The 24,832-nt window shown below is 35.4% G+C and overlaps 1 protein-coding gene across 5 annotated transcripts in view; it reads right to left on the minus strand.

Moving 5' to 3' along the window:
- Nucleotides 1–2,524: 2,524 nt before the first annotated feature.
- Nucleotides 2,525–24,832, minus strand: part of LOC116165987 (major facilitator superfamily domain-containing protein 12-like) — a 67,792-nt gene continuing 45,484 nt past the window's right edge. The window contains exons 1-11 of one of the 5 annotated variants that reach the window (XM_031480785.1): nucleotides 14,834–15,041; nucleotides 14,705–14,791; nucleotides 14,398–14,609; nucleotides 9,919–10,002; nucleotides 5,819–6,017; nucleotides 5,663–5,774; nucleotides 5,443–5,609; nucleotides 5,139–5,334; nucleotides 4,985–5,093; nucleotides 2,807–2,954; nucleotides 2,525–2,754 (exon numbers count right to left, since the gene is read on the minus strand). In XM_031480785.1, the coding sequence (XP_031336645.1) occupies nucleotides 2,634–2,754; nucleotides 2,807–2,954; nucleotides 4,985–5,093; nucleotides 5,139–5,334; nucleotides 5,443–5,609; nucleotides 5,663–5,774; nucleotides 5,819–6,017; nucleotides 9,919–10,002; nucleotides 14,398–14,575 (1,314 nt within the window). In that variant the 5' untranslated portion in view covers nucleotides 14,576–14,609; nucleotides 14,705–14,791; nucleotides 14,834–15,041 and the 3' untranslated portion in view covers nucleotides 2,525–2,633. Of the gene's footprint in view, nucleotides 2,755–2,806; nucleotides 2,955–4,984; nucleotides 5,094–5,138; nucleotides 5,335–5,442; nucleotides 5,610–5,662; nucleotides 5,775–5,818; nucleotides 6,018–9,918; nucleotides 10,003–14,397; nucleotides 14,611–14,704; nucleotides 14,792–14,833; nucleotides 15,042–19,190; nucleotides 19,287–24,832 lie in introns of those variants that run through there. The other 4 variants (XM_031480787.1, XM_031480788.1, XM_031480786.1 and 1 more) reach the window with 4 other exon arrangements.

Here is a 24,832-nt window from a genome sequence, read left to right on the forward strand (position 1 = left end):
TACACTGAATATTTATTGTATCTTTAGCTACCTCAAGAGTCAAGGGTACACTCCATAAGCATATATTTTCGTAACTTACACTTACCATGTTCTGGTGGAATGCTGTTTTTCAAACCCCTACATAAGAAGAAATTGACCAATTTAACGAAATATCGTGTAGGGGGTTAGGGACAGGGGCGGAGTGGCACGGGGGGGGGGGGGGGGGCGGGTGGCGGTAGACACCTTGCCTGTACGTCATAATGGCCCGTTGGAAATTTATAAGTATGTGCTGTATTTAGTTTCTTGCACTATTAATAAATTATTAACACGTTTCTCTAATTGGGGTTGTTAAAAAATTCTGTTTTAATTGAAGTGTTTGAAGTGGTGAAATACAATGATAGGCGACGCACCTCGTGTGAATTGTATATTTTGTTACTTTGAATTATCAGCTGCAATTTAAAAAAAACTGTATGGTAATTGATTTTCGAGAAAGGAGTACTTTAAAATGTTTTTGTGGTGCACCTCAGAGCTAACCCCCCCGTGCCACCTTTATTACTACACTAATACTTTAATGGCCCGTAAGTACCCAGTCCACCCCTGTGTATAACCTTCCTCTTTTTTACCGAAATTCGGGGACCTACACCAAAAAATCTTGTCGCTTGCTGTGGAATTCCAATATCAATTCGTTACTTTTTCGATCAGACCTCTCAATCAAAAAGTTATAGATAGCAAAACCAATTTCGGAAAAAAATTTCAAAGGGACTGGTAACTTGTTGAACTACCTAGCCCAATCTTGCGTAACTCTTTGAAATTATGCGATTCTACAGGCCACATTCTATTAAGAAACATTTTTTTTTTCCGCGGTCGATCTTGAGACCCCAATTTTTTATTCGCGGGCTCAAAAAAAAGGCCAGTGTATAAACCTTCCTTTTTACCAAAAATCGATACTACACCATAAATTTCTCAGGGAAGAACCAACCTTTTCTTATTAAGTTTGGTGTGCGTAGAATCCAATATTTCAGATTCGTTACTTTTCTCGATCAGACTTCTCAATTCAAAAGTTATAGACTAGCCAGAACCTTAATTTCCGAAAAAAAATTCCAACAGCGGCTGTAAAACTTTTGGAACCTAGTAGCCCAATTCTTGGAACTGTTTTGCAAATTATGATTCTACACGCCACATTCTCATAAGAAATTTTTTCTTTCGCTGCGTCCGATCTGAGGACAATATCTTTTTCGGGCCTCAAAAAAAGGCAGTGTATAACCTTCCTTTTTTACCAAAAATCGACTGCACCAAAATTTCTCGGGAAAAGACTTTTTCTTATTAATTTTGGTGCGTAGAATCCAAAACAATTCGTACTTTTTCGATTAGACTTCTCAATCAAAAGTTATAGACTAGAAACCAAATTCGAAAAAAAATTCAAAAGGCTGTAACTTTTGAACTAGTAGCCCAATCTTGGAACTGTTTGAAATTATGGATTCTACAGGCCACATTCTATAAGAAAAGTGCTGAAATACACCTCGTGTGGATTGTATATTTTGTTACTTTTAATTATCAGCTGCAATTTAAAAAAAAACTGTATGGTAATTTATTTTCGAGAAAGGAGTACTTTAAAATGTTGTTGTGGTGCACCTCAGAGAGTGGAATATAAGAAGAACTTGCAGAGAGTAGCTTGAATTAACTAAGACCCCAGTCCACATAATAATTATTTTTATTGGGGTCTTAGTTAATTGTTTCATGGAGCATTTTATGTCAAGAACGCTAACTATACCCTCTGGTAAAAGCGAAAATTGTAGCAAGTTGTTCGGAATCATCAAACAATATAAAGCCGAAGGGGGTTGATATCTAAATGTTTCTAACCATTGAAAAAGTTGAGGACGAGCATGCACTACCCAAACTGGCTTTAATTCGCTGTTGCAGTTCTCAACTCCAACACAAAAATTCAAGGGGGAGGAGGTAAATTAGCGAATTAAAAATTTAGTTTGATAATATCCTCAATTTGCGAAATGCAGTTGTTAATTTTAAAAATACCTACTTACAACAGCAAAGATTTGCGCAAGAGAATCCACGAAATTATAAATGGCAGGAATGCGAAATCATTTACGTTTGCTCATTTTGGAATTGGATGAATTGTCATGCTAATATTAAGAGCCTAACCAAAGTTTCAGAAGCTTTCTGAATCTTTGGACAACTCCATATTTACCTATTAGTCCCCTTTTCCATGTTTGTTGTTAAATAATATCAATAAACTTGGATCTTACACCAATTGGAAATGAAATGGAGTTAAGCCAACCAAAATGTGAGGATCATTGATATGGAAGAAGTTGATGCGCGGCTATGGTCCATTCCTTTACATACCTGTCATTGCTTTTGATGCATTGAAAAATGAAATTTTGCTTGGTCTAGAATAATTTCGTTCGGTAAAATCTCGCATTTACTCATTTTTCTCTGTTCCATTGAAAGCTGCACTATTATATTATACAGATATTATAATATAACATAAATAACATTTCTTTTTTAAGCAGCTTTCCTTACGTTTTCAATCTAGAAAATTAGGAAATTTTATTTTTTAGCAGGTAGGTACACACATTTATACAAAACGTATGAGTTTTCAAATAAATTCACAGAGCACCAGATCGAAGTACTTCGACATTCTATTGTCGTGGATAGTACAATGTGGTTACTGTAATTAAACCTATGACTGCAGTACTCCCGCAAACGTAAGCCAAAACATGTCCATAAAAATTCGACGACATCTCAATCGATTTTGGGCTTCTGTAAATAGAGAATCAGTGTTATTCTACTCCTCGTCAAATGGATAAATTACAAATGCTGAGTAATAACGACGATGCCTCCAGATACCAATTTATCGGTAAACGTGACAGTACTGTAAACAGATCCTCCGAAACCATGAGATTTTGCAACTTCTGCAGTCAAGCACAAACTCGATATCATCGTGGATGAGCTTCCAAGCCCTACCGAATCAAAATCAAATAAAATTAGTCGGTACACTGACAATTTAGGCCATTTATTTGAAATTCCTCCGAAACCCCAATTCAATTTTTATTCCTGGTCCGCCTAAACTAGGTCACGTAGCCAAAAAGGGTGGGTTTAGGTAGGCGCATGGCCACCCTCTGGTCTCCACTCTGCGTATGAAAATTTACCCAGACATAAATGGGAACAATGTATGGCATATTGTAATACTCATGACACGATATACGAGTAGTACTGGGTCTCCTAGATTATATAATGGGAACACTCGCGCGTTGAAATAGTAGGCGAGGACCACGAGGTATGTGCAGTATGTCAAGGTATTTTCTGGTTTTTGCAGGCACTTTGAGATATTTTAAAGGAATACTTAACATTGGTAGACATTTTAGTTTAGGGGAATTTATCATGTTTTTTCTGTAGGTGCATGTGTAAAGGTTGTGTATACCTACGCGAAAACACTAAAATACATTTCTTAGTAGGTTTTTCGGTTTTTGCTTCTAGTCACTAGTGTAGTAATTCGCGAAAGAGGTTCGAGAAGAAAAGTAAACAAAGGAAATGGAAAATGGAGGTCTCCAGAAAGTGCAATTGAATCGGCGCTTGAATGTTGTGTGTGTCTCATTAAATTTTGGAATAAGTTCAAACATACAGCTGCAAATGTTCTTAAGGATACAGGAAAGGTTGCTACCGGGACAAAAAGTTACAGAAGAAGTACCAACTTTGCACCAAAAGTTGTACAAGTTAAGTAATAGAAATGCCACATACGGAGGCTAGGAGAAGAAAGAGCAACCAGACAAATCACGCAGAAGAAGAGAAAAGAGAGACCGAAAAGGAAGTAGATAGATGCATTTGTAGCAAACTTAAAAGAAATCGAGATCCGCAATTGGGAAGAAGCAGCCATTGGACCGAGCATTGGACAGGAGTAGGTGGAGGGAGATAACCCAAGCCCAGGGCTTTCTAGACCTGTAAAGCTATACCATTAATATCTAAATTGGGCGGTTTTTGAAGAAAGGGTAACGAAACGAAAATATGTGCAGTCACCTTAACATTTTTAATTACTTCAAAAACCATCCGGTTTAGTCTTATATTCAATAACTTCAATGGATTCTATCCTGAACAAGAAGGGTAAATTTTTAATTATCTCCCTGTATCTAAAATGACCCGTTCTCGAAAGCCTTTCGGTTCAGTCATATGTTCACTTACATTCAATTTAGTCCAAATTTTACACAGATTAAAAAAATTTAAAAAATCAGTCAACCCCCAGTATAACCAAAAATCGTATAAAATTGAAGACATTTTAACTGAAACGAGCTTACATGACAAATTTCCGGAAATTTAGCCGCATTTTCCCGATAACGAAGGAAAATATACAAATTTTACTGATTTTTGAAAATATCGATGGATTTCCAAGGACATAGGTATGTGAATGCCATAAAAATCTTGGCGATTGCTTGCTCCTTTTGTCCAATAAAAGACCAGAAATATTACAAAAATATGTTTACGCGGTAAGGGTAACTTTTTTTATTTCTAGAGATATTTTGCTAAATGCTTTGCTGCTTAAAACATTTAATTTACACCCTTGTCAAACTGGAAGGTTATGTGCTTTGTTAAAACTCCTACGCCAACACCACATTGCTCTGCTATTAAACGCATGAATAGCCGATCAAAATTGCCCATTTAAAAAGTAAACGATATTTTTGAACCAGTTACAAAAACTGACTTGGAGATTGGTCTACAGGCCCGTAGCCAGGAGGGGCTGGGCCCCATCTATGCAATAGTATTGTTTATTTTTCTGCCTTGGCGAGGATAAATAGACCTAAAAAGATAGAAATGACACATCAAAGGTTGTCCAATTTGTCATTTCTAGCTTTTGAAAAAGAAAGAACCCAAAAAGAGGGTACTTAGTAGTCAATGCTTTTGTCTATAAAACAGTTTGCCGTCTCTGCTACTTTATCCTGACTACGGACCTTAGCTTTGGAGCTAATTTCTGGCGAAGCTGGACTATTGCGCATCTTACCAATGAAGCAGGCGATACCGTAGATTTGACGGCCCAAATCTGAATTAATCGCTAGCGCTATCCATGCACACGCAATTAGAGAGAAAATCGAGCCAACGATATAAATCATCTAAAACGTTTAACGTATGACAAATACCGTAGTGCTATACTATACCTTGTCGTTCATCTGTTTCGGACGCCATTTCAGAATAATCGACATCGCAAATGAAGATAAAAAAGAGACTAGGGGTACAATCGCAATAGATTGCCGGATACCATCACCCTTTGGCATAAACTTTAACTCCCTCTCTTCCAAAAATAGCGGTATGTAAATAAGATTTAATGTTGTAAACAGTCTTGAAGCCATATACCTGAAAGATACATTAGGAAAAGACATTTTAGTAATTTGGTGGTGTCAAAAGAGTCTTCTGAGTTCTGGATGCTTCAAAAACAACAGAGTTTAATATTCGTGAACTTACAACAATGAAACTTGGTAAATAATGGAAGTCTTTAACAAGCTAGACTGTGGTCGTAATAGCCCATTGCTTTCCGAAAGATTCTCATATCTGTAGTTAACAGCGTGTAATCCACAGTAGAACAGCAGAGATGAAAAAATTCCAATGAAGCTTAGAATGAAAGCTATTTCCTGTAATAAATACAATTAGTCAAGCTTGTAACTAGATTACCATATTAGCTTACACGAAATTTATAAAAGTCGTCAGGACCAAATTTATCTACATATTGAGTAGTTTTGAGAACCATCCAAGTGATCAAATATACTGTGATGCCACAACAGACGGATGCCGCGTACCTAAAACGAATTGTTCCCTTTTATTTATTTGACGGTTTTTTTACCTTATAGTTGTAAGATCAGCGCTGTGTGTATGATCTTGAGAAATGCAGGGTATTATTGCCAAATGCGATATCTGTACGGTGGCCCAACCAACTTGAAAAAGTATTATCAAACCGCTATACCACAATATTGACCACCAAGAGTTTGTGTTCGGTACAATGGAAAAGATTAAAGAGAAACCAACGCCCACTGCGGTTGTTCCTAGAAAAATAGATTATGTAGGTAAGTAAATTGAAGAAATACTATATAAATAATATAGTTTATTTTTCTATGCAAGTGCGTAGGATCTAGTCACTTTTCAGGGACAGTACCACCACGCAACTTTCGATGCACTAGATTTGATTACACTATAATAAGTACTCCAAAAAAAGAAACGTTGTAAAATTAACAACTTTTTTATTACATTATGTGTATATGTAAGAACTAAAAAAATAATTTAATATACCGCCGACGTAGATATTATGCCATTGTGAGACTGTTTTAGATGACCTTAATTATATTAAACAGTATCACACACCTGTAGAAACAATACCTACACCTCGCCATATTCGAAGAATGAATTGTATTTAGATTGAACTAGGCATTTTCTCCTGCGAAGGTAGGTAAATAGGTACCGCACTGTTCATTGCATAATTATTGATGCAATTAGTACTTCCATTACAAAGGTTGCAATCGCCAAATTGCGAAGGAAACAAGTCAACAACTCAAAACCTTCCATATCTACTTATGCTACTTTGACATGACGTTCACGTCCAAGGAATTTAATTATCTAAGTACATGAAAAGTGAAAGTGAAATGACCAAAAACTCATCAATATGAAAGAACGTGTTTTGGTGGGAAAATATCAAATTCAATTGGAAATTTGAGTTCGATCAGTCAAATTGTTGTGGATCAGGCTTTTTATTTTCGTCTTAATTCAAGCTTATGGCTATATTTTTACTCTAATTCCCTCGCCAAATCACCATAACGTACATAGCACTGATCCACTGAATATGGATAAGCAATCATATTTTTAATGAATGTAGAACAATTGACTTCTCTTTGAAGCGTTTTACATACACACAAGTTGTAGGAAGTTAAACGGTCTAAAAGGTTCACGGTAACTTTAGGTGTAAGGGAAGACAATCGAAAGAGTAAAAATCCTCGTTAACTTTTGAAAACTGAAAAAGTTCAAAAGAATTTCCCATAAACTTATTAATGCTACGTGGTTAACATGGCAAAAAGACTTGCAAGTTTCCTTTTTTTTATCATAATCCAATCATCCAAATGGCCTCCTTTTGAAGATAAATATCATTTTTTCAACGATCATTTTCATATTATATCATATCGCAAAAATTTATAACGATATTCCCACTGATATCAAAGAACTTCCTACAAGTTAATTTATGAAACGAATATTTCACAACATATAATCTTATTAGAATGGTTTATTAATTAAAAGCGGCATGAAGAATAACATTCTAATCTGCTCATCCATAATGCGACTGTTTCCAATCGGTCGAAACGCAGTAGACAATCGTTAAAAAAGTCATATTTTTTAACTAAACTATATCGTGAACATTGACAACACATTAAAGTTGGATTGGATTTGATCTGCAAAGCCCAAAACAACATTGTGTCGTTCGTGCTCAGAATCCAAAACAATTGGTACTTTTTCGATCGGACTTCTCAATCAAAAGTTATAGACTAGAAACCAATTTCGAAAGAAAATTCAAAGGGCTGCAACTTTTGAACTAGTAGCCCAATCTTGGAACTGTTTGAAATTATGGATTCTACAGGCCACATTCCATAAGAAAATTTTTTTTCCGGGTCGATCTGAGACAATTTTTTTTTCGGGGCTCAAAAAAAGGCAGTGTATAACCTTCCTGTTTTACCAAAAATCGACTGCACCAAAATTTCTCGGGAAAACACTTTTTCTTATTAATTTTGGTGCGTAGAATCCAAAACAATTCGTACTTTTTCGATTAGACTTCCCAATCTAAAGTTATAGACTAGAAACCAATTTCGAAAGAAAATTCAAAGGGCTGTAACTTTTGAACTAGTAGCCCAATCTTGGAACTGTTTGAAATTATGGATTCTACAAGCCACATTCTATAAGAAACTTGCTCAGTATATTTTGCATCATTAATAACCACGCATCCAAAATCATTTTTGTTTGAATCCTTGAATTTCAGTCCAACTATAAACTTTTTGCTCCAGGACTAACGGACACAGTTGGTTCTTTCTATAAAACAATTTCACTGTGCCTTTTGTGTTCGCCCAGTACGTGGGGCAAGCGAACGCATATAACAGATAAATTTCTGTACGTCTTTTTAGATATCTAGCTAATTAAAAAAAATTGATTTCCAACATCTTTTATCCAATAAAATTTGGCTCCCATTCCAACCAACATGAATTTTTTTAATGACTATATTTTTGTTGCATTTTTTTAATTCGGGATTAAGTCACATTTAGCTTTTAAAGGATCGTGTCGTGTGGGTTATCCATTTTGTGGTTTCAAAATCAAAGCGTAAAAAAATACATACGAAATTGACACATTTCGGGTGGTACCTCAGCCATAACTCGAGAAATATTGGTTTTCAAATGCTCTAATGTTAGTAGATTGTCTGCATAAACAGGATCTTTTGCGTAGCCCCACAAAAAGAGTCCAACGGCGTCAAATCGCATGATGTCGGTGGCCATCAATTAACTTCTCGCGCAATAGAGTCAAAATTGCTCGTATTGTGTGTCTTTTGCGCCGTCTTGCTGAACCCACATGTCGTCCACGTCCATACCTTCAATCGCGGATCAAAAAAAGTCTGCTTTGACGATAATGGTCCTCCTTCCGTCGTTTTCAAAAAAATATGGGTCCATGACGCCACCAGCCCATAATGCGCACCATACAGTCACTTATTGTGGATGCAACGGCCTCTTCTTTAATCGTTTGAGCGTTTTCATCGCTGAAGAAAGTTTTGTTCGAAAAATCAACATTTACGGCCTGTTGCTCAAGGACCCATTCGGCGTATCTCCTTCGTTATTGATGGTCAGCAGACTTTAATTATTGTGTGAGCTGGACTTTATACGCATGTGGGAGACAAATAAGTTGGGAATTTTGTTCCCTTATTATGAACTTTAAATTCGATTTCGTAAAATAAGAATAAGAACAGACTAGTCACAAATTCAGGGGTACCTATTGATAAAATCACCAAAGGATACAACAATAATTTACGATTTTCAACAACTTTATGATCTCTCAGTTACAGTTTATGTGGTAATAGTAATAGGATAAAAGGTCTATAAGTGGATCGTAAAGCTGTCGATTTAAATTTACCAAAGTCAAACAATTTTGAATTTTATAACGAACCTTTTCTGGGCGAAATTCTTTCCTTTATGTGGAAACCTGAAGTTCTTACAGCTAACGGGGTTCACTGAACACATTGGGGTGGTTACCAGTACCAGGTGATTTCCGGGATGCATTCTTAAAACCCGACTATTTGAATTGAAATACACTCCAGCTCTTTGGATCGGAATTTTGGTGGTGATCAATGTTGGAATACAAGTTTCGATTGTTAATTTTCCTGATCAGTACAAATTTTGTCTTAGCAAAATAAACGAGCACTAGCATAAGTTCGCTTTTAATGGTTTGTTCTTGAATTTTAGGTTTAATAAGATGTAAAGATGGTAAACTGTTTACTTTAATTAATTTTAACCTTAGCGGCACAAAAATGAACGTAAATAGTGTCTGACTTTGCTAACGATTTTCTTTATCGCAATTTCACTTTATATGAGATGTATCTTTCTTTTCAATTTGTGGCACTGCATAGAGTGCGGTATAAGGTTTATGGACTTTGCTGAGTAGCACTTTGTTTATAAATGTGGACAAATTACGATTGCGAGCTTTTACACTCCTACACGTTAATGGATAAATGTTCCTTGACGTAAATCTGCAAATTCTCATAAGATCTTTGAGTGTGTGGATATTTGCAAATGTCAAGAAGCGGTAGGTACAACTGCAGTAGTCGCAATTTAAAAAACTGGAACCGAAGAAACCATTAAATCAAAATCTTGCAATAAACGATGTCGAGTTTTCTTGGAGTAAGGTGATGAAGAGCGATTGTATTACCTGCAAAATGCCAAACTTTGAGCACACCGGTTTTGTCTATGGCCCATCCGACGATTGGTGTCGCCACCGCGTCTACCACTTGACCTGAAAGATAAACACATTTTAAAAAAAAACGTAAACTCTTAAAAAAAACTAAATATAAAACCGGCATATCCACTACGTCGACCCGTTTATTGAATTTTAAAGCAAATATCGGCATCTTACAATTATTAAACCTGCATAACCACTTAAATTAACATATAAGCTGCATAGATTATTCCTTAGTTGTAAAGTTTGTAGATTTAATGAATGAATAATATATTTATTTATTGTTTATCCACGTTACTTTATTAAACTGAAAAATTAAAAATGCGAATTCTAAGCGGCATTAAATAATCGTGGATGTGCTAGCAGCGTCCAAGTTGTCATTTAGATGATTTAACTTTTTGCCTATTGCCGTTAATTTATGCCGTAAATTTGTTTATAAAATAAAAAAAACTTTCTATACGGGTTTACGGAGAATCTTTTATCAATTGGTCGGTTAAGCAAGTATTTTGCATTATACAGCCGATGACTTTAAATGAAATTTGTTTGGATTTGGTAAAATAGCCCGAAGGAATCCCATGACGTACCTACACGAAATAATTACGTAGCTCTCATGGTGTGTGTCTAACTAAACTTGCAAATATAATCCGACAGTTAAATTTACATTGGCCTTGTTTTGTAAGAAATACTTGTTTTATATTAATATTAATTGCGCAGGTGTTCATCTAGACAGCCTCGTTACTGTCACAGATTTAAGCAACATTATCATTGTTTATGCTGTATTGCCGCAATAAGGGGCAAGTGAAAAAATCCGTGAAAGTTGCTAATGCGAAAAAGATGGCGCGGCTGTATAATCCTACAATTGTTTAAATTTATTATTCCACTCATTGGTAAATGGCAAATTTCAATTACAAATCTCTATTATTGTATATTGATGAGGTGTAAAAGCAAAGACCCACCTACTGTTACTTGTCAATGGTTGTACTAATTGCCAGTTGATCAAAGGCGGAAAGCATTTTGGATAGACATTTCCATCTCCACCGCTTCCATAACGATTCAATCTGGTAGTAAATTTTTTATCCAAATTGATAATAATACAAATATTCCCAAAGTCCTATACGCTTACATTTACATCTTCTTAAATTTCGACATTAAAATTGAGAGTTATATTTCGAGTTACTTATAAACGGCAATTTTGCGGTAAATTTCGAAGGTGACTCAAAATTGGAGGGATAAAATGTCGAGTTCAAAGCCGAAATTTTACCACAACTTTTGAAAAAGTTAGGTAATTACAGTCCAGAATTTACTAAATAGAATTCAGAGCTGAATGTGAAATTCCTATGGAACTAGTCTATGGACAGGGAGCATTCCGGCGGAAGCGAATTTTATTTCGGAATAAAAATTCCGACAATCCGGGGTCATTTTGCGAAAGCGATTATTCCGAGAGCGACTCCCAAGGGTGGCAAGGGATACACCTGATCGTGGTGGTGGAGCTCGGTAGTCACTATTTTCAGTATTCCAGGCGTGTAACTGCTAGACTCCATGCTTTTATACCCATAAAGTTTGGTGCCTAAGCTACCCAATGCCAGTAAATCTGTACCATTCAAATACTTCATTGAAGCAGTGCCGGATTAACCCTGTCAGGGATCCTAGACAATGCAAAGGCAAACAAAGGCCATTTTTTACCCCAATGCTCCCTTACTCTTGTGCGGGTGGTAAAGAGAAGAAATTCATAGCATTCTATAAAGATAGAAAAATCGGAATGTTTAGCACCATTTTGGCACAAATATCACCAAATGCTGATTTTCACTTCCGGCCTCATTTTTGACCTTTCCATCGTGTTCTTTAACCCCAAAAACGTATGTCCAGACTTTGGAACTGTAAAAGTCAGGAATTTTGGACGGAAAATACACCAGGGTGGTCCAAACACCGCCGTATTGGAAACCATCTTGAATATCTCCCGTCCGTCCATTTTCAGACTTGACAACAGGCAGAATCGTATTCAGCCGGGTTGAAATCAAGGGAAACCACTTATAACTCAATCGTTACACGAAATGCTTCTTGCATATCAAGGAGAGCATTTACTGGAAAGTGGCCTTGACTAATAGTGCAGTTCACACCTAATAGAAAATGCATGACTACCCCTGGAGTTTTAGCTAATTCCCGTCTTCTGTGAAACTGTTTTTTTTTAGCGCATTTTTTAAACATAAAAAAAAATGTGCTATTGTATGCGTTTTGTTTGTCCGTTCGTCCGTCCGTCTGACCGTCTGACTGTCCGTCCAGACCCACCTCTGCGGTTTTGAACTACTTTTAGGGGAATAAGAAGCGTGCAAAACTTATGCATGCGACAACCAATTAATGTCAGATTTTGCCTTCGCATGCCGTTAGTTGTGCCAAGTAAAACTTTCGACAGTGGGGAAGGAGAGGGGAACACGCGTTTTACCCTTCATGGTATTCTAATGAAGGGTACCATCGTAACGAATTGGTTTCTACAAAATATAACTTTGATGCGTGACTCCTTTTCTAGATTAGTGGGCGATGGGTGTAGGAAAGGGAGGGGGGTGGGGTAGAATTTGATTTCATCTTTCACGGTACTCTAATGAAAGGTCCCAACGAAAGGAATCAAATGCTACCAATCATAGTCCTCCTCCTCGACCCCTTACCCACAACCGGCGATTGAGACGTCTGGAAGAAATGCATTCATTGGTAATGGCAAAACTTTAAGACCGAATACTCGAAAAGGGTTTGTCGGAGGGGAGTAAATGAATCGTCTGGACGAGACATATCTATTGGTGACGTCGAAGCGAATGTCTTAAAATCTCTAATATCGGAAGAGGGTAAGAAGAACGCCTGAACAAAATATGTCTACTGATCATGTCAAAACTGCACATATACGCAGAACGGAGTGTCAGAGGAGGGGTGAAAAGATCTTCTAGACGAGACTCAGCTACTGGCGATGCGAAAACTTAAGGGAAAAGGAAAGGGAAAATGTAATATTTCTAAGAACTTCTCTAAGGTCTTGAATTCTTGATTCTTCTTGCATTATACGTATAGCGTAGATTTTAAATATAGGTATGCCAGGCGGTCTTTAAATATTTATGTGTAAAGATCCCCCTTCCCATAATCTATCAATAAGGTGAACATTGATAAATATAACATGCATGCTACTATCCTATAAGCCAACTATTCACTAAGCTACTTCGGTTTAAAAAATGCGGTTTATCTGCAATGTATACTTCTTTATTGTTGCTTTGTTTTCTCTTTCTTCATTACTTAAGATTGATTTTTTTAAATATTTGAGATTCGTTGTCATTTTCAAGTGTCAATTCACTGCAGTTTGCGGGCTGAACATATGGTGCAAATATAGTAAAATCGTTGAGTGAAGGATTTATTACTCAGTGGTAAAATTACACATAGCTTGGATATCTTTTCCGTTCCCTCTACAAACCTGATGAACAAAATTTCTGCCCCCCTCAATTTTTCTTACGGTTAAATGTATGTAGGTGTCACCAAATGTCTCAAAAATTGTAGTTACGCAATATTTTAACTTGCTCGATGACTCGTATAAGAATTTGCTTTTGGTAGCATTATAGTAGCAGTGTTTTACGCTTTCGGCAAATCGATCAGCTTACTTTTTATATATTTGTATAAAATGTCGATCCTCCTACACATTGATGTTAGCTAAAACCTAAGAGATGGCATCATTTTTCGCCACCTCCATATTTCACCTTAACGTTTATTTTCTTTTCCATAAACAGAATATCATATCAGTGTTTTAATCTTAACGTTTGGGGCAATATTAATAAATCATTATAACCTTTGCGAATAAATAAAATATGATGTAATTTCGAAAATGGATAGAAATCTATTTGTTCTATATGCTCCTGTGTGAAGAAAAATAACTTTCCCCGTACTCATTTTATGCTAATTACTTCCAAATTCCCAAATAATTATGCAAAATACTGATACATTATATATTTATTTCAAACTTGGCATGAACCGCACTGTCCTCGTGCGTTGATTAAAAAAATGTTTTGCATAATCAGGAAGCGGAGCGCAAAAAATGGATTCTTCTATAGAAATAAATACGTAATTAGAAATGCAATCGCATTGAATTTAATATACGGAAAAGCAAACGCTGTATAATTAATCTACAGGGGTTTAATGGTTTTTTTCGGCCGTTATTAATGACCGTAACGAACCACAGCCTTGAAGGTGTATTTTTTTCGTAAACTCTTTTTCTTTAAATTGAATATGATGTAGTTCAAGATAAATTTGTGTTTGACAGTGTAACTAAGTAGAAAATATTATCTGATTTATTTTGACCACAAATCTACTCCACTTATTCAAACAAGAAGATGAAAAATTTTGACGGCATTCCAGTTACTGTTTTTTATTATGGTTTAGTACACTCATATTTTGTTGCCTTACGACATAATTTGTCTCACTACAAACCCAACATGATGAGTGTTCCGGCCGTTGAGGATTCCACTTGCAACACAACTTGCAAGTAAAATAAGGTGTAAGAAAACCACACCGCTGCACATAGATCATTGTAAATGTGACCCATTCCAAAGCTTAATTTTTGCATGCAGGAGTAGCGTGCCCTGGAAAACTGCTCGACCTCCATCATATCCTATGTTGCACCACTGTTATTAGTCATTAATCTGGAAACAAAACGGTAAGTATTGGGATGCATTTTAAGTCTGCTTTCTAAAATGTTGCATTGGTGCTAGGTTTGTTCATAATCTCAAAAGAATACTCAGTACTTTCATTTCATGGGTATTTTTTGCGAGCGCATTTGTGCCTGATTATTGTTTTACATGCACCAAATAACCATCGGAGAGGGCTGGAATGCAAATTATACATCACAAACTTTAGACCAACGAACCCAAATTTGAAGTTTCATGGACGTTTTCACTCCTTGTGTGATTCAGCTACGGACCATAGTCACTTTATCTCTTTCACATTCGTTAGTTGGGGAAAGGTTTGGGCTTAGTAGATTAAACACAAACTCAAGTATACTTAGAGCAGGCCAAACCCACTCAAAACAAATGCATATACACGGTTAGATGTATGGAACAGAAACGCATATGACAAACAAAGAAGTCACAATCCAATATCCAACAACGAGGTTAACGTCAAGTTCATCAGATTAACCACACAAACAAAAACAGTTTTGCAAGAAACTGAATTCTACATCAACAGCTTGTAAAGACAGATCACATCATTTTAGAGGTACGACAAATACCAATAAATCTTTGTCCAAAAAGAAGCACTCCCAAGCTGCAGTGACATCAAGCACTATTGCTGCTTACTGCTATCCTTATAAGACGAATTCGCCGATTTGAGCTCAAGATTCTACAAATAAAAAAACCGTAAAAAAATGTTCACCCTGACCCAACCGACACAGAGCGCAGCTAACAGAAAATAATATCCCATAGACTGTTAATTCCAGAGACTAAAATCGGTACACACTGCACTGACATCCTTAAATAAGGACGCTTAAACAGAATTTGAGAAACTTCAGTACCTACCCCTACACCTACTGTCAGTATGACTGAATTGCTATACATAAATGATAAATCAAATTCGCTTGCAAAGATCCCCGCAACTAAATTCACAACGGGAACATGATTTCCTCAAACGCACAAGACATAAGCATGTAAGAAGTATACAGACTGATCCAAATTCTAGGGCCACCACGAAGATCTCTGAAACTGTAAGAGATAGATAGATCGTTTAAATTTGGCAAAGTTGCGTATTTTGATGCTTAACAAAATGCAGTTTTGAAACTGAAAAAAATCCGACTACTTTCGGAAGTTATTTGTATTTGTAAATATCACTATTTTTGATAAAAATGGCGCTATTAATTCGTAAAAAGGCAAGAAACTACGAACATGCACTACACAAGTCAATGTTTACCAGGCAAAAAAGATGATATTTTACCAATATTTAAAACATAATGATGTTTCCATTTTTAAATCAGAAAAAAATGCTTAAATGACACAAAAAGTAAAATGATTTCCATAAGAAAAAAACAAAGTTGACGAATGTTTGTTAGCAGGAGACGAAACGTCAAATTTAAAATTACTAGCATCTTGTACAGAAAAATAATGAAAATAACGTCATTTATTTCGAAATATCTTTTTAAATAACTTCGATAAAGAATAAAAACGATTTTGCAAAATTTCGTTTTTTTCGTCCAAAAGTAGTTGAAATTTTTTGTTTCAAAACGACATTTTGTTAAGTGTCAAAATACGCAACTTTGCCAAATTTAAACTACCTACCTATCTCTTTATACAGTTTCTGAGATCCCCATGGTGGCCCTCGAATTTGAATTAACCTGTATGTGACTATTCCCGCAAACGTGCAGTGACGGACTGAACAAAAAAGGCAACTGTCTAGCGCCCGCGGATTTAAAGAGCCCATCAATGCCCAGGTGCAGTAACTAACGATGCTGTACAACGGATAAAAACGAAAACCGTACCGGAAGCGTTTGATTTTTCAGAACCGAAACGATACCCGAATCAAATACAGATTTGTAGCAAGCTGCGTTAATTATACAAGGTGAGTATTCTCCATACTGAAATATAGTAGAGCTAAACAGACAATTTTAGTTTTTTGTTTTGGGTAAAATGCACAACTAACTAGAGAACCAGCAAATCTGTCTGTAGGGTTCTGTGGATACTGGATGGAAATGAAATGTTTCTGAATGTTTCATTCCCAGTTGGTGTATGGGAAGTTTAAAAAGAGGAATTCACCGTCCACTAGACAACAAATGACGTGGTAAACATCATGGTCAACGACAATAACAAAATTAGGGGTAATATCGAGGAAATTTGTCCATTCCCATCTGGCTCTTCGTCTTCGGAAAGTTTGACCAAGGGATACCAAGATGAAGGTTATGGTTATTGGCCAATTGATACCCATTATTGTATGACTTGCTGGCTGCATTTTCAAAAAAGAACAACTAACGACATCGGATTTTGTTTTATATCATCAGAAACCGGAAATGCATAAATTAAGTCTCCTAGAGTAAGACAGACAGATGGAATTATTTCCATAAGAAATACATTGTAAACTTCGAGGCAAAAATGTAAGGTCGATTCCCAAATGAAATACTAAGTATTTCGTATGATTGGTTTTGTAATTTTTCTCTCTATCGAGTGACGTAAAAACTAAGGAAGGTGATGTCAAAATCACGGAAACCGCCATTTAAAAAAAATTTTTTCTCCGTTCATTGACTTTATCCCATCGAATCTTGTAACTTTTATTTGAAACTTTCTTCGATAGCTCTCTTTGTTACTAAAATATTTGATTTTTTTAAAAATGGCGATTTTCATTTTTTTTCCAACGATCTACGAAACGAATTATTTTTTTCAAAATATCGCATCGGAATATCCATCAGCATCAAAAACTACACAACTTTGCCAATTTAACCGAATCTGTAAGTATAAAAATAACAAAGATAGCCATGCTATCACACTCGATTTAAGACACCGTGTATATTGGATTCCAGTTTCATTTGAAAGAGCTTTAGGCTTCGACAGACAAACCATTTTAAAGTGAGAAACATTTGCAAAGTCAAAATTAAGGTTATTTCTAAATAGTAGCTTTGAATATAAAGTATTTTTGTACCATATACATCTATACATGTTATCTCCAAAAAAATAATGGAAAATGCTGGGATTGGCTAGACCGCTAGACCACGGGGATTTGGCTCTACATACACGGTGTCCATTTTTCGAGTGCCACTATGGGGATCTCGCTTATCTTAAGAGATAGACATTTGGTTAAATGAGGACAAAGTTGCGAATTTTCGTGTTGAATAATAATCTGAAAAGAAATTTAAAATATCTTCGATAGTTTTGAAAATATCGCAAAAAAAAGAAAATTTCTGATTTTCGTTTTTAATTTTTTCATAGTAAACTAATCGTTCTAGACATTTCTAATTAACACATTATTCAGGCACTTTTTAATGGAGATTTCGAATATGGCATCCCGTTTTCAATAACTTTTAAGATGACGGAGAAACACGTGGCAACTTTAATTTTTCTTATGGGCGCCGTTTTGGATTTTGACATTTTGAGATTACGTCTTTTTTTCTCTTTACAACGATATATCACACATGGTGGTTCAGTAACACATTTTTCCTAAAATTACAATTTTAATTTTCTGCGAAGAGTGCTTTGGAAAAACAAAACGTTCTTTTGTTGTTAACAAAAGGTTGTAATTTACGTTTGTGCTAGTTTTATTGCGAAAATATTATTTCTTCTTAAGTATTTTGTTCTAATTTGAATTATAATTTTCTTGCAAAACGAAAGTTCAATTATATTCAGATGAAAATCTTAACTCAACTAGTTCCCTGCCAACGCTCTAACCAGACAGATGGATCAAACTGTCATACTTTTGTTCACGATAAAAGAACGTTTTGTTTTTCCAAAGCACTCTTCCCGAAAAATTAAAAAGTGTCTGAATAATGTTTTTTTTGCGATATTTTCAAAACTACTAAAGATATTTTTAATTTCTTTTCAGATTATTATTCAGCACGAAAATTCGCAACTTTGCCCCCATTTAACCAACTCTCTATCTCTTCAGGTAAGCGAGATCCCCATAGTGGCACTCGAAAAATGGACACCGTGTATATGCATATTTCGGCTCAAATTTCTTTCTAGAAACTTAGTATTCCAGTTCCCTTAGATAGAAGGAAGCTTTAGCTTTAGAATGTGAACTTCTACAGATATTCGTTTGGAATGACTTCAGGGCAGTATTACAGTCAAAATTCCTCCAAAATTCGTTTTTTTTCCGTCACCCCTGCTTGTTAAACCTTAATTATCCTTCCTGCAGAACGGGCGGACGAGCGAAAGAGATTAAGGCAAGTATGCGAAGTAGACGAATATGCAATAAGAGTTCGTCTATATTCTGAAACAACCCCTAGGTATAGTTCAATTGCCAGTGAACCTTGCAATCATATACTAAATTCCTCACCCACCTAAAGCTGTTACAGGTAGACACTTACGACTGTCTTGTAAACTAACAAAGAAATTACCTGTCTAAAGTTCGTGATGTGACAAAGAAGTAAGTTCGGATCCCTAAAAGTCAATATCTGTAATCCCCAAAACGACGTGCTTGCTTCTAAATATTTTTGGACCCTCGTATTTTCAGGTAGGTGCATGCGTACTTCCTATTTTTAAACGCATTTTGTAATAATAATTGTCACATATTTAATTAACTAGTTGACTCACCAGTAAGTAGGTGGAAACGCACATTACACACCCTCATTACAATACCTTACACGGCAGACTCGCACGCACTGTTTTAACTTTCTTATACGGTTTCGGTATAAACACGTTTGGAATATGATACATGCGATCTAATTAGACATAGAGAGAGGGCATTAAGCTAAAAAATAGATTGATTTCAACGGCATAAGTGGAAGAATATTGTAATATGAGATTGATGTCTCCACATGATAATATTTTATTTCTATTGAATCCTAAGTATCAGCAATTGAAAATAGAAAATAAAAATGCGGTTATGGATCAATTACATAACTCCGTCAGGTACAAAAGTTTGTGGTATATAGAAGTGAAATAAAAAAAAAACTCCAATTTATTATTAAATTACAAGTTTCCATCACGAAATTCAGCGTAACAAGGAAAAGTGAAGAACAAAACGCTTCTATTACATCAGTATTGTTGCGGTTAGCGAATTAAATTGCTTACAGTTTGGCAATGACGATTTTTAAACATGGACGAGCAAAAATAAATATTAAAATACGAGGAGGTTTATTTATTTATACGCCTTTAGTTCTTAACGACAGCTTAACGTTTCGAACGACGATCTCTTCAACATTTTCGAAGAACACTTGACATGACACTTATTGCTTCGAAATTATAATGCTGTTTTTACTGACAGGTCATTATAATAAAGGCACACTCTGAATGACAAACTCTGGATATTACCACAAGTTTTCATGTTTTGAGAATAAAACCGACGATATATTTGGTGTTTTTTTTCCGTAACCCACCCCTGCAGTGCGATTCCTGCGACTGGATTCTCTCAACAGTCCAAGGCGCCAAAAGGATGTCTTGCAAAGTTCAGGAGTGTATTTTCATAGTTTACGTCTAAAGAAAAAGGAGAAGCTTAAAGTTGAAATGATGTATCCCTAATATGGCGAAGAGCCAATTACACATTTATAACAGTTATTGAGATAATTGCCTCATAGGTAATTAATTCATCAAAATACAATCTATTATAATAACATAGGTACAGAGTGTATCCATTGGCTATGATCACCGTTCTGTTATGGCCCTACTTTATTAGCGTCCATTTCGAAATTAATCCTTCGTTACCGTTCGCTCTAAAGAATTTAATCTATAAGTAAGTGTCACTTCATTTGGAAATGTACGAGTATATGTGGGTAAAGTACAAACAATTTGTAAACCCCTTTTTCACCCCCAAAGGTAGATTTCATTAACTCGCACTCATATCATCATATAGTAAAAATTATATTGAAATCAGTACGAGAAGCTATTATTAAATCAAACAAACCTTGACACACGCTGTACAATATGAATATGTCTAATCAAAATTATTCTCACTCACTCACATCTTAGATATTTAAATATATCCAAGAGCAAATAGATAATAAACATTAAAATATAGTTTATTAACGAAATGGGTTTATTATTTGTGTATAATACAGTTTAGTATAATTCTATAGCATCACATAATCATGAGTGATGTTCCAGAGATTTTGAGAGTTGGGCCAATACAATATGGCAGTATAAGTACTACAAAACTGTATTATATTGATTATTATACCTTATTGTTGCAAATATATCATGATTTTTGAACTTATAATTTTATATATTCGAAACCAATATGTGTGTATCCTGATTTTTGGTAAAAAAAAGGAAGGTTATACACTGCCTTTTTTTGAGGCCCGAAAAAAAATTGTCTCAGATCGACCCGGAAAAAAAATTTTCTTATAGAATGTGGCTGTAGAATCCATAATTTCAAACAGTTCCAAGATTGGGCTACTAGTTCAAAAGTTACAGCCCTTTGAATTTTCTTTCGAAATTGGTTTCTAGTCTATAACTTTTGATTGAGAAGTCTGATCGAAAAAGTACGAATTGTTTTGGATTCTACGCACCAAAATTAATAAGAAAAAGTGTTTTCCCGAGAAATTTTGGTGCAGTCGATTTTTGGTAAAAAAGGAAGGTTATACACTGCCTTTTTTTGAGCCCCGAAAAAAAAATTGTCTCAGATCGACCCGGAAAAAATTTTCTTATAGAATGTGGCCTGTAGAATCCATAATTTCAAACAGTTCCAAGATTGGGCTACTAGTTCAAAAGTTACAGCCCTTTGAATTTTCTTTCGAAATTGTTTCTAGTCCATAACTTTTGATTGAGAAGTCTGATCGAAAAAGTACGAATTGTTTTGGATTCTACGCACCAAAATTAATAAGAAAAAGTGTTTTCCCGAGAAATTTTGGTGCAGTCGATTTTTGGTAAAAAAGGAAGGTTATACACTGCCTTTTTTTGAGCCCCGAAAAAAAAATTGTCTCAGGTCGACCCGGAAAAAAAATTTTCTTATAGAATGTGGCCTGTAGAATCCATAATTTCAAACAGTTCCAAGATTGGGCTACTAGTTCAAAAGGTACAGCCCTTTGAATTTTCTTTCGAAAATTGGTTTCTAGTCTATAACTTTTGATTGAGAAGTCTGATCGAAAAAGTACGAATTGTTTTGGATTGTACGCACCAAAATTAATAAGAAAAATTGAACTTAGCAAGATCCAAGTTAGGAGTTGTCTTATATGTTTTACTTGTACTTGGCCCTATACGTGCACATTGTTTTAAGATTCGGTAATTAGTTTAATCGATCATTATTGACTTGGGATTTATTCTTTTGGGGGAAGTTAATTGGGAGTACTTACTAAGTAGCAAAAGATGAACATGTGACGGAGACAGAGTGCATCAAAGCCCTGCACTATTATGAAAGTAGATCATGCAAGCTTAGATTATCATCTACAAGAATTATTAAGGATCCTCAGGTCCTTTATAGTTGTGTATTGTCGTCCGTCCGTTCGCCCGTCCGTCCGTCCGTGTGCGCACTATCTTTTTTTTAAAGTGGGCGATTGTGTTGAAATGTGGTGTACGGGTACTTTGGACATTAAAGACGGACGCTATTGATTTTCAGGAAGCTGGTTCAACAGGAACAAAAGTTATAGGACTTCGAGTGAATCGGGAACAGGAAAAACTGCGGGCTCAATATAATAGAAATCAACATATTTCATTCCCTAGGTCATGTATCGAGTTTGGACTTCCGCTACATTATTCCCTATGACTCCTAGATGTGTAACAATTCAATATAACTCTTCTCTGTGGTATAGGTCGAAAGTTTTAGAGCAAAATGTAGCCAAAGTCATACTTTATACATGAATTTAGAGTTTTAAGGTTTCAAACGCATTATCTTGATGCTGAAAGAGTACATCACGTGCACATTTGATAACCGCATGTGTGTGATTCAAAAATGTTAAATTATTTTTCTGAGGCCACATGGATTTTGATCAAAACATTTCAAAATCGTTATTTATGCACCAAGATCATTGGGAACAAGATTAAGAGCATTATCTCAATGCCCAAGACATGAATTTGATGTATTTTGTAAGATTAAAATAAATTATCGTTAAAAGTGATAGTAATACTGAGGATCCTTCGATTTCGTTGTATCGGTTTATTTTAAGTAAAAAATTGATATTCAGCTTGGTTTACGCGAAATTTACGTTAGAACTGTTTTAAAAATCATCTTTTTCTTATAAAAGTGCAATTTTCATCTAAACTATTCATTCTATAAGAAAATTTCTAATCACATAAATTAAAGATCACTTTTAAAAAAATAGAGTAAGCTATACTAAATCTATTTGAGCAAACCACAACGATTACTGATAACTGATTAATAATTTTGGTCAGTTGGACTTGTGGCTCGTTGCCTATATTTTTAAATAAAGCCAAAAAATTGAAATTTGTCGGCGTGAAAAATTTTAGAGTGATGTTTTAAATAACTTTTAGCTATTAGCATGCACAGTAAAAATAAAAATTAGCCCCTCCACCCCTATTTACCTTCACTTATTAACGATCTCCTACAGCGAGTTCGTGATTTTGGACTTTCTGTCTGTCCGCCTGTGTAACTCGCGAACGGTTCCGAATTTTCCATTTCTGCTTTCAGTATTATGTTTATCATCGCCCAAGCAAGAACTGAATTTTCAGTGACACAGGAGCTCGGTTGCTATATTTGTACAAGTTTATATGAGAATAGAATTTATCTACAAATTAGTAATTAATTACAAACTTTTAGTTTATGCTCACCAGCAACCTTGAGCCCCACTCCCAGCAAATATGAGTAGGTACTCATAGCAAAATGTCCTTATCCCCATAATAAATTGTGGATTCCTACCCTACTGATCTAAACGAGCTCAAAAATTGATATCAAAAGCTTCTAAATAGCTCATAAAATAGATACAATTCATGAATTACCATAATATACATACACATACAAAATTAAATGGGACACCTCTAATTTCATATTTTTTCCCAATAGGGTCGCGGATGTCCCATTTTGGACCATCAAGCTAACAAGCCGTAGTTAACATCACTCACATCTCCACCTTTCTTCTTCAATACCTTTTAAACTAAAAAAAATCTATGGCATACGCCCATACCAGCTTGCCAGGTAGGTAACTAACAAAAATTAAATTCATATGTAAATCCAGAGCATCGAAACAATTTCCTGTTGAAACATTAGATACACGTGGGAAGTTAAGAAATAACACGACGAATTTGGTACCATTATGATTGCGGTTTGATTTTTGGATCATGCCATTGTTGTGTTGAATTTCAATTAAACGCACAAGCAAAGTAGGTAATCATTGTGGATGTATACTAATAGACATGAAGGATAATTGACTTATATAGTCTAATGGTACGATTTAGATGACTGACGTACGCGATACTGGGAAAAATCTTAAGGCATAGTTGTGAAAATGTTTTTCTTACGCAGATAGATCTTAGCAAAGTTCTTTCTGACTCACAGCAATGAGAATTCGTGGTAATTGAAGAAAACGTAGAACTATTTTACCAGGAAGTGCTATGTTTGTAAAACCCATAAATGTAAAAGTGATGAGTATTTTAGTGCATTCAACTAAAGCCGAAGAAAAGATAACATCTTCGATATTAAACTTCTCCTACACATTGAAAGAAGCGTACGTATAGCCTTCGTTGGTAGTCTCTTGCGGCAGTATAAAACTATAAACGTAGAGATAATTTGGAACTGAACTAGTTGCTCAACCGGTTTACCACTGGTTTTAAAAAAAATGGTAACGGGTTATATTTCAATGTTTGAAAAAAGGCAACTGAATACTCAATTAACGCACGGTAGACTTGTTAAATATAAAAAGGCATCGACAATTACCAGCACCATCGTTGTTTGTATTGGGTACTGTTACTTTTAATTGTAAATCTCAAACTTTCATAATTCACTAAGTTTCCTCTTCAGCTACCAATAAGAAACGAGTATTGGCGTGACAAACGATTAGTAACTATAATGATTCACCTTATTGCTTCTCGTCGTCATCAAATGATTGATTTTCCTCTCATTATATCTATTCTAATTAGCATGTTAATTACATAACCTCAAGGTCCGCAGTTTTTCCCTTGCGTTATCCACGAGAATGCATAAATTTAATGACCATTAGTTGTGTCGTGGACACAATCTCCTTTTTCTTTGGTCGGTTATTTCGGCGACATAAGCGACCTCACAAATTGTGATGTTTTTTGCTCAGGAGCGATATTAAAATTTCCGTCAACGTCCAATAATTAACGAC

This window comes from Photinus pyralis, unplaced genomic scaffold (assembly GCF_008802855.1).
Source record: "Photinus pyralis isolate 1611_PpyrPB1 unplaced genomic scaffold, Ppyr1.3 Ppyr1.4_LG3a, whole genome shotgun sequence".
Lineage (NCBI taxonomy): Eukaryota > Metazoa > Arthropoda > Insecta > Coleoptera > Lampyridae > Photinus > Photinus pyralis.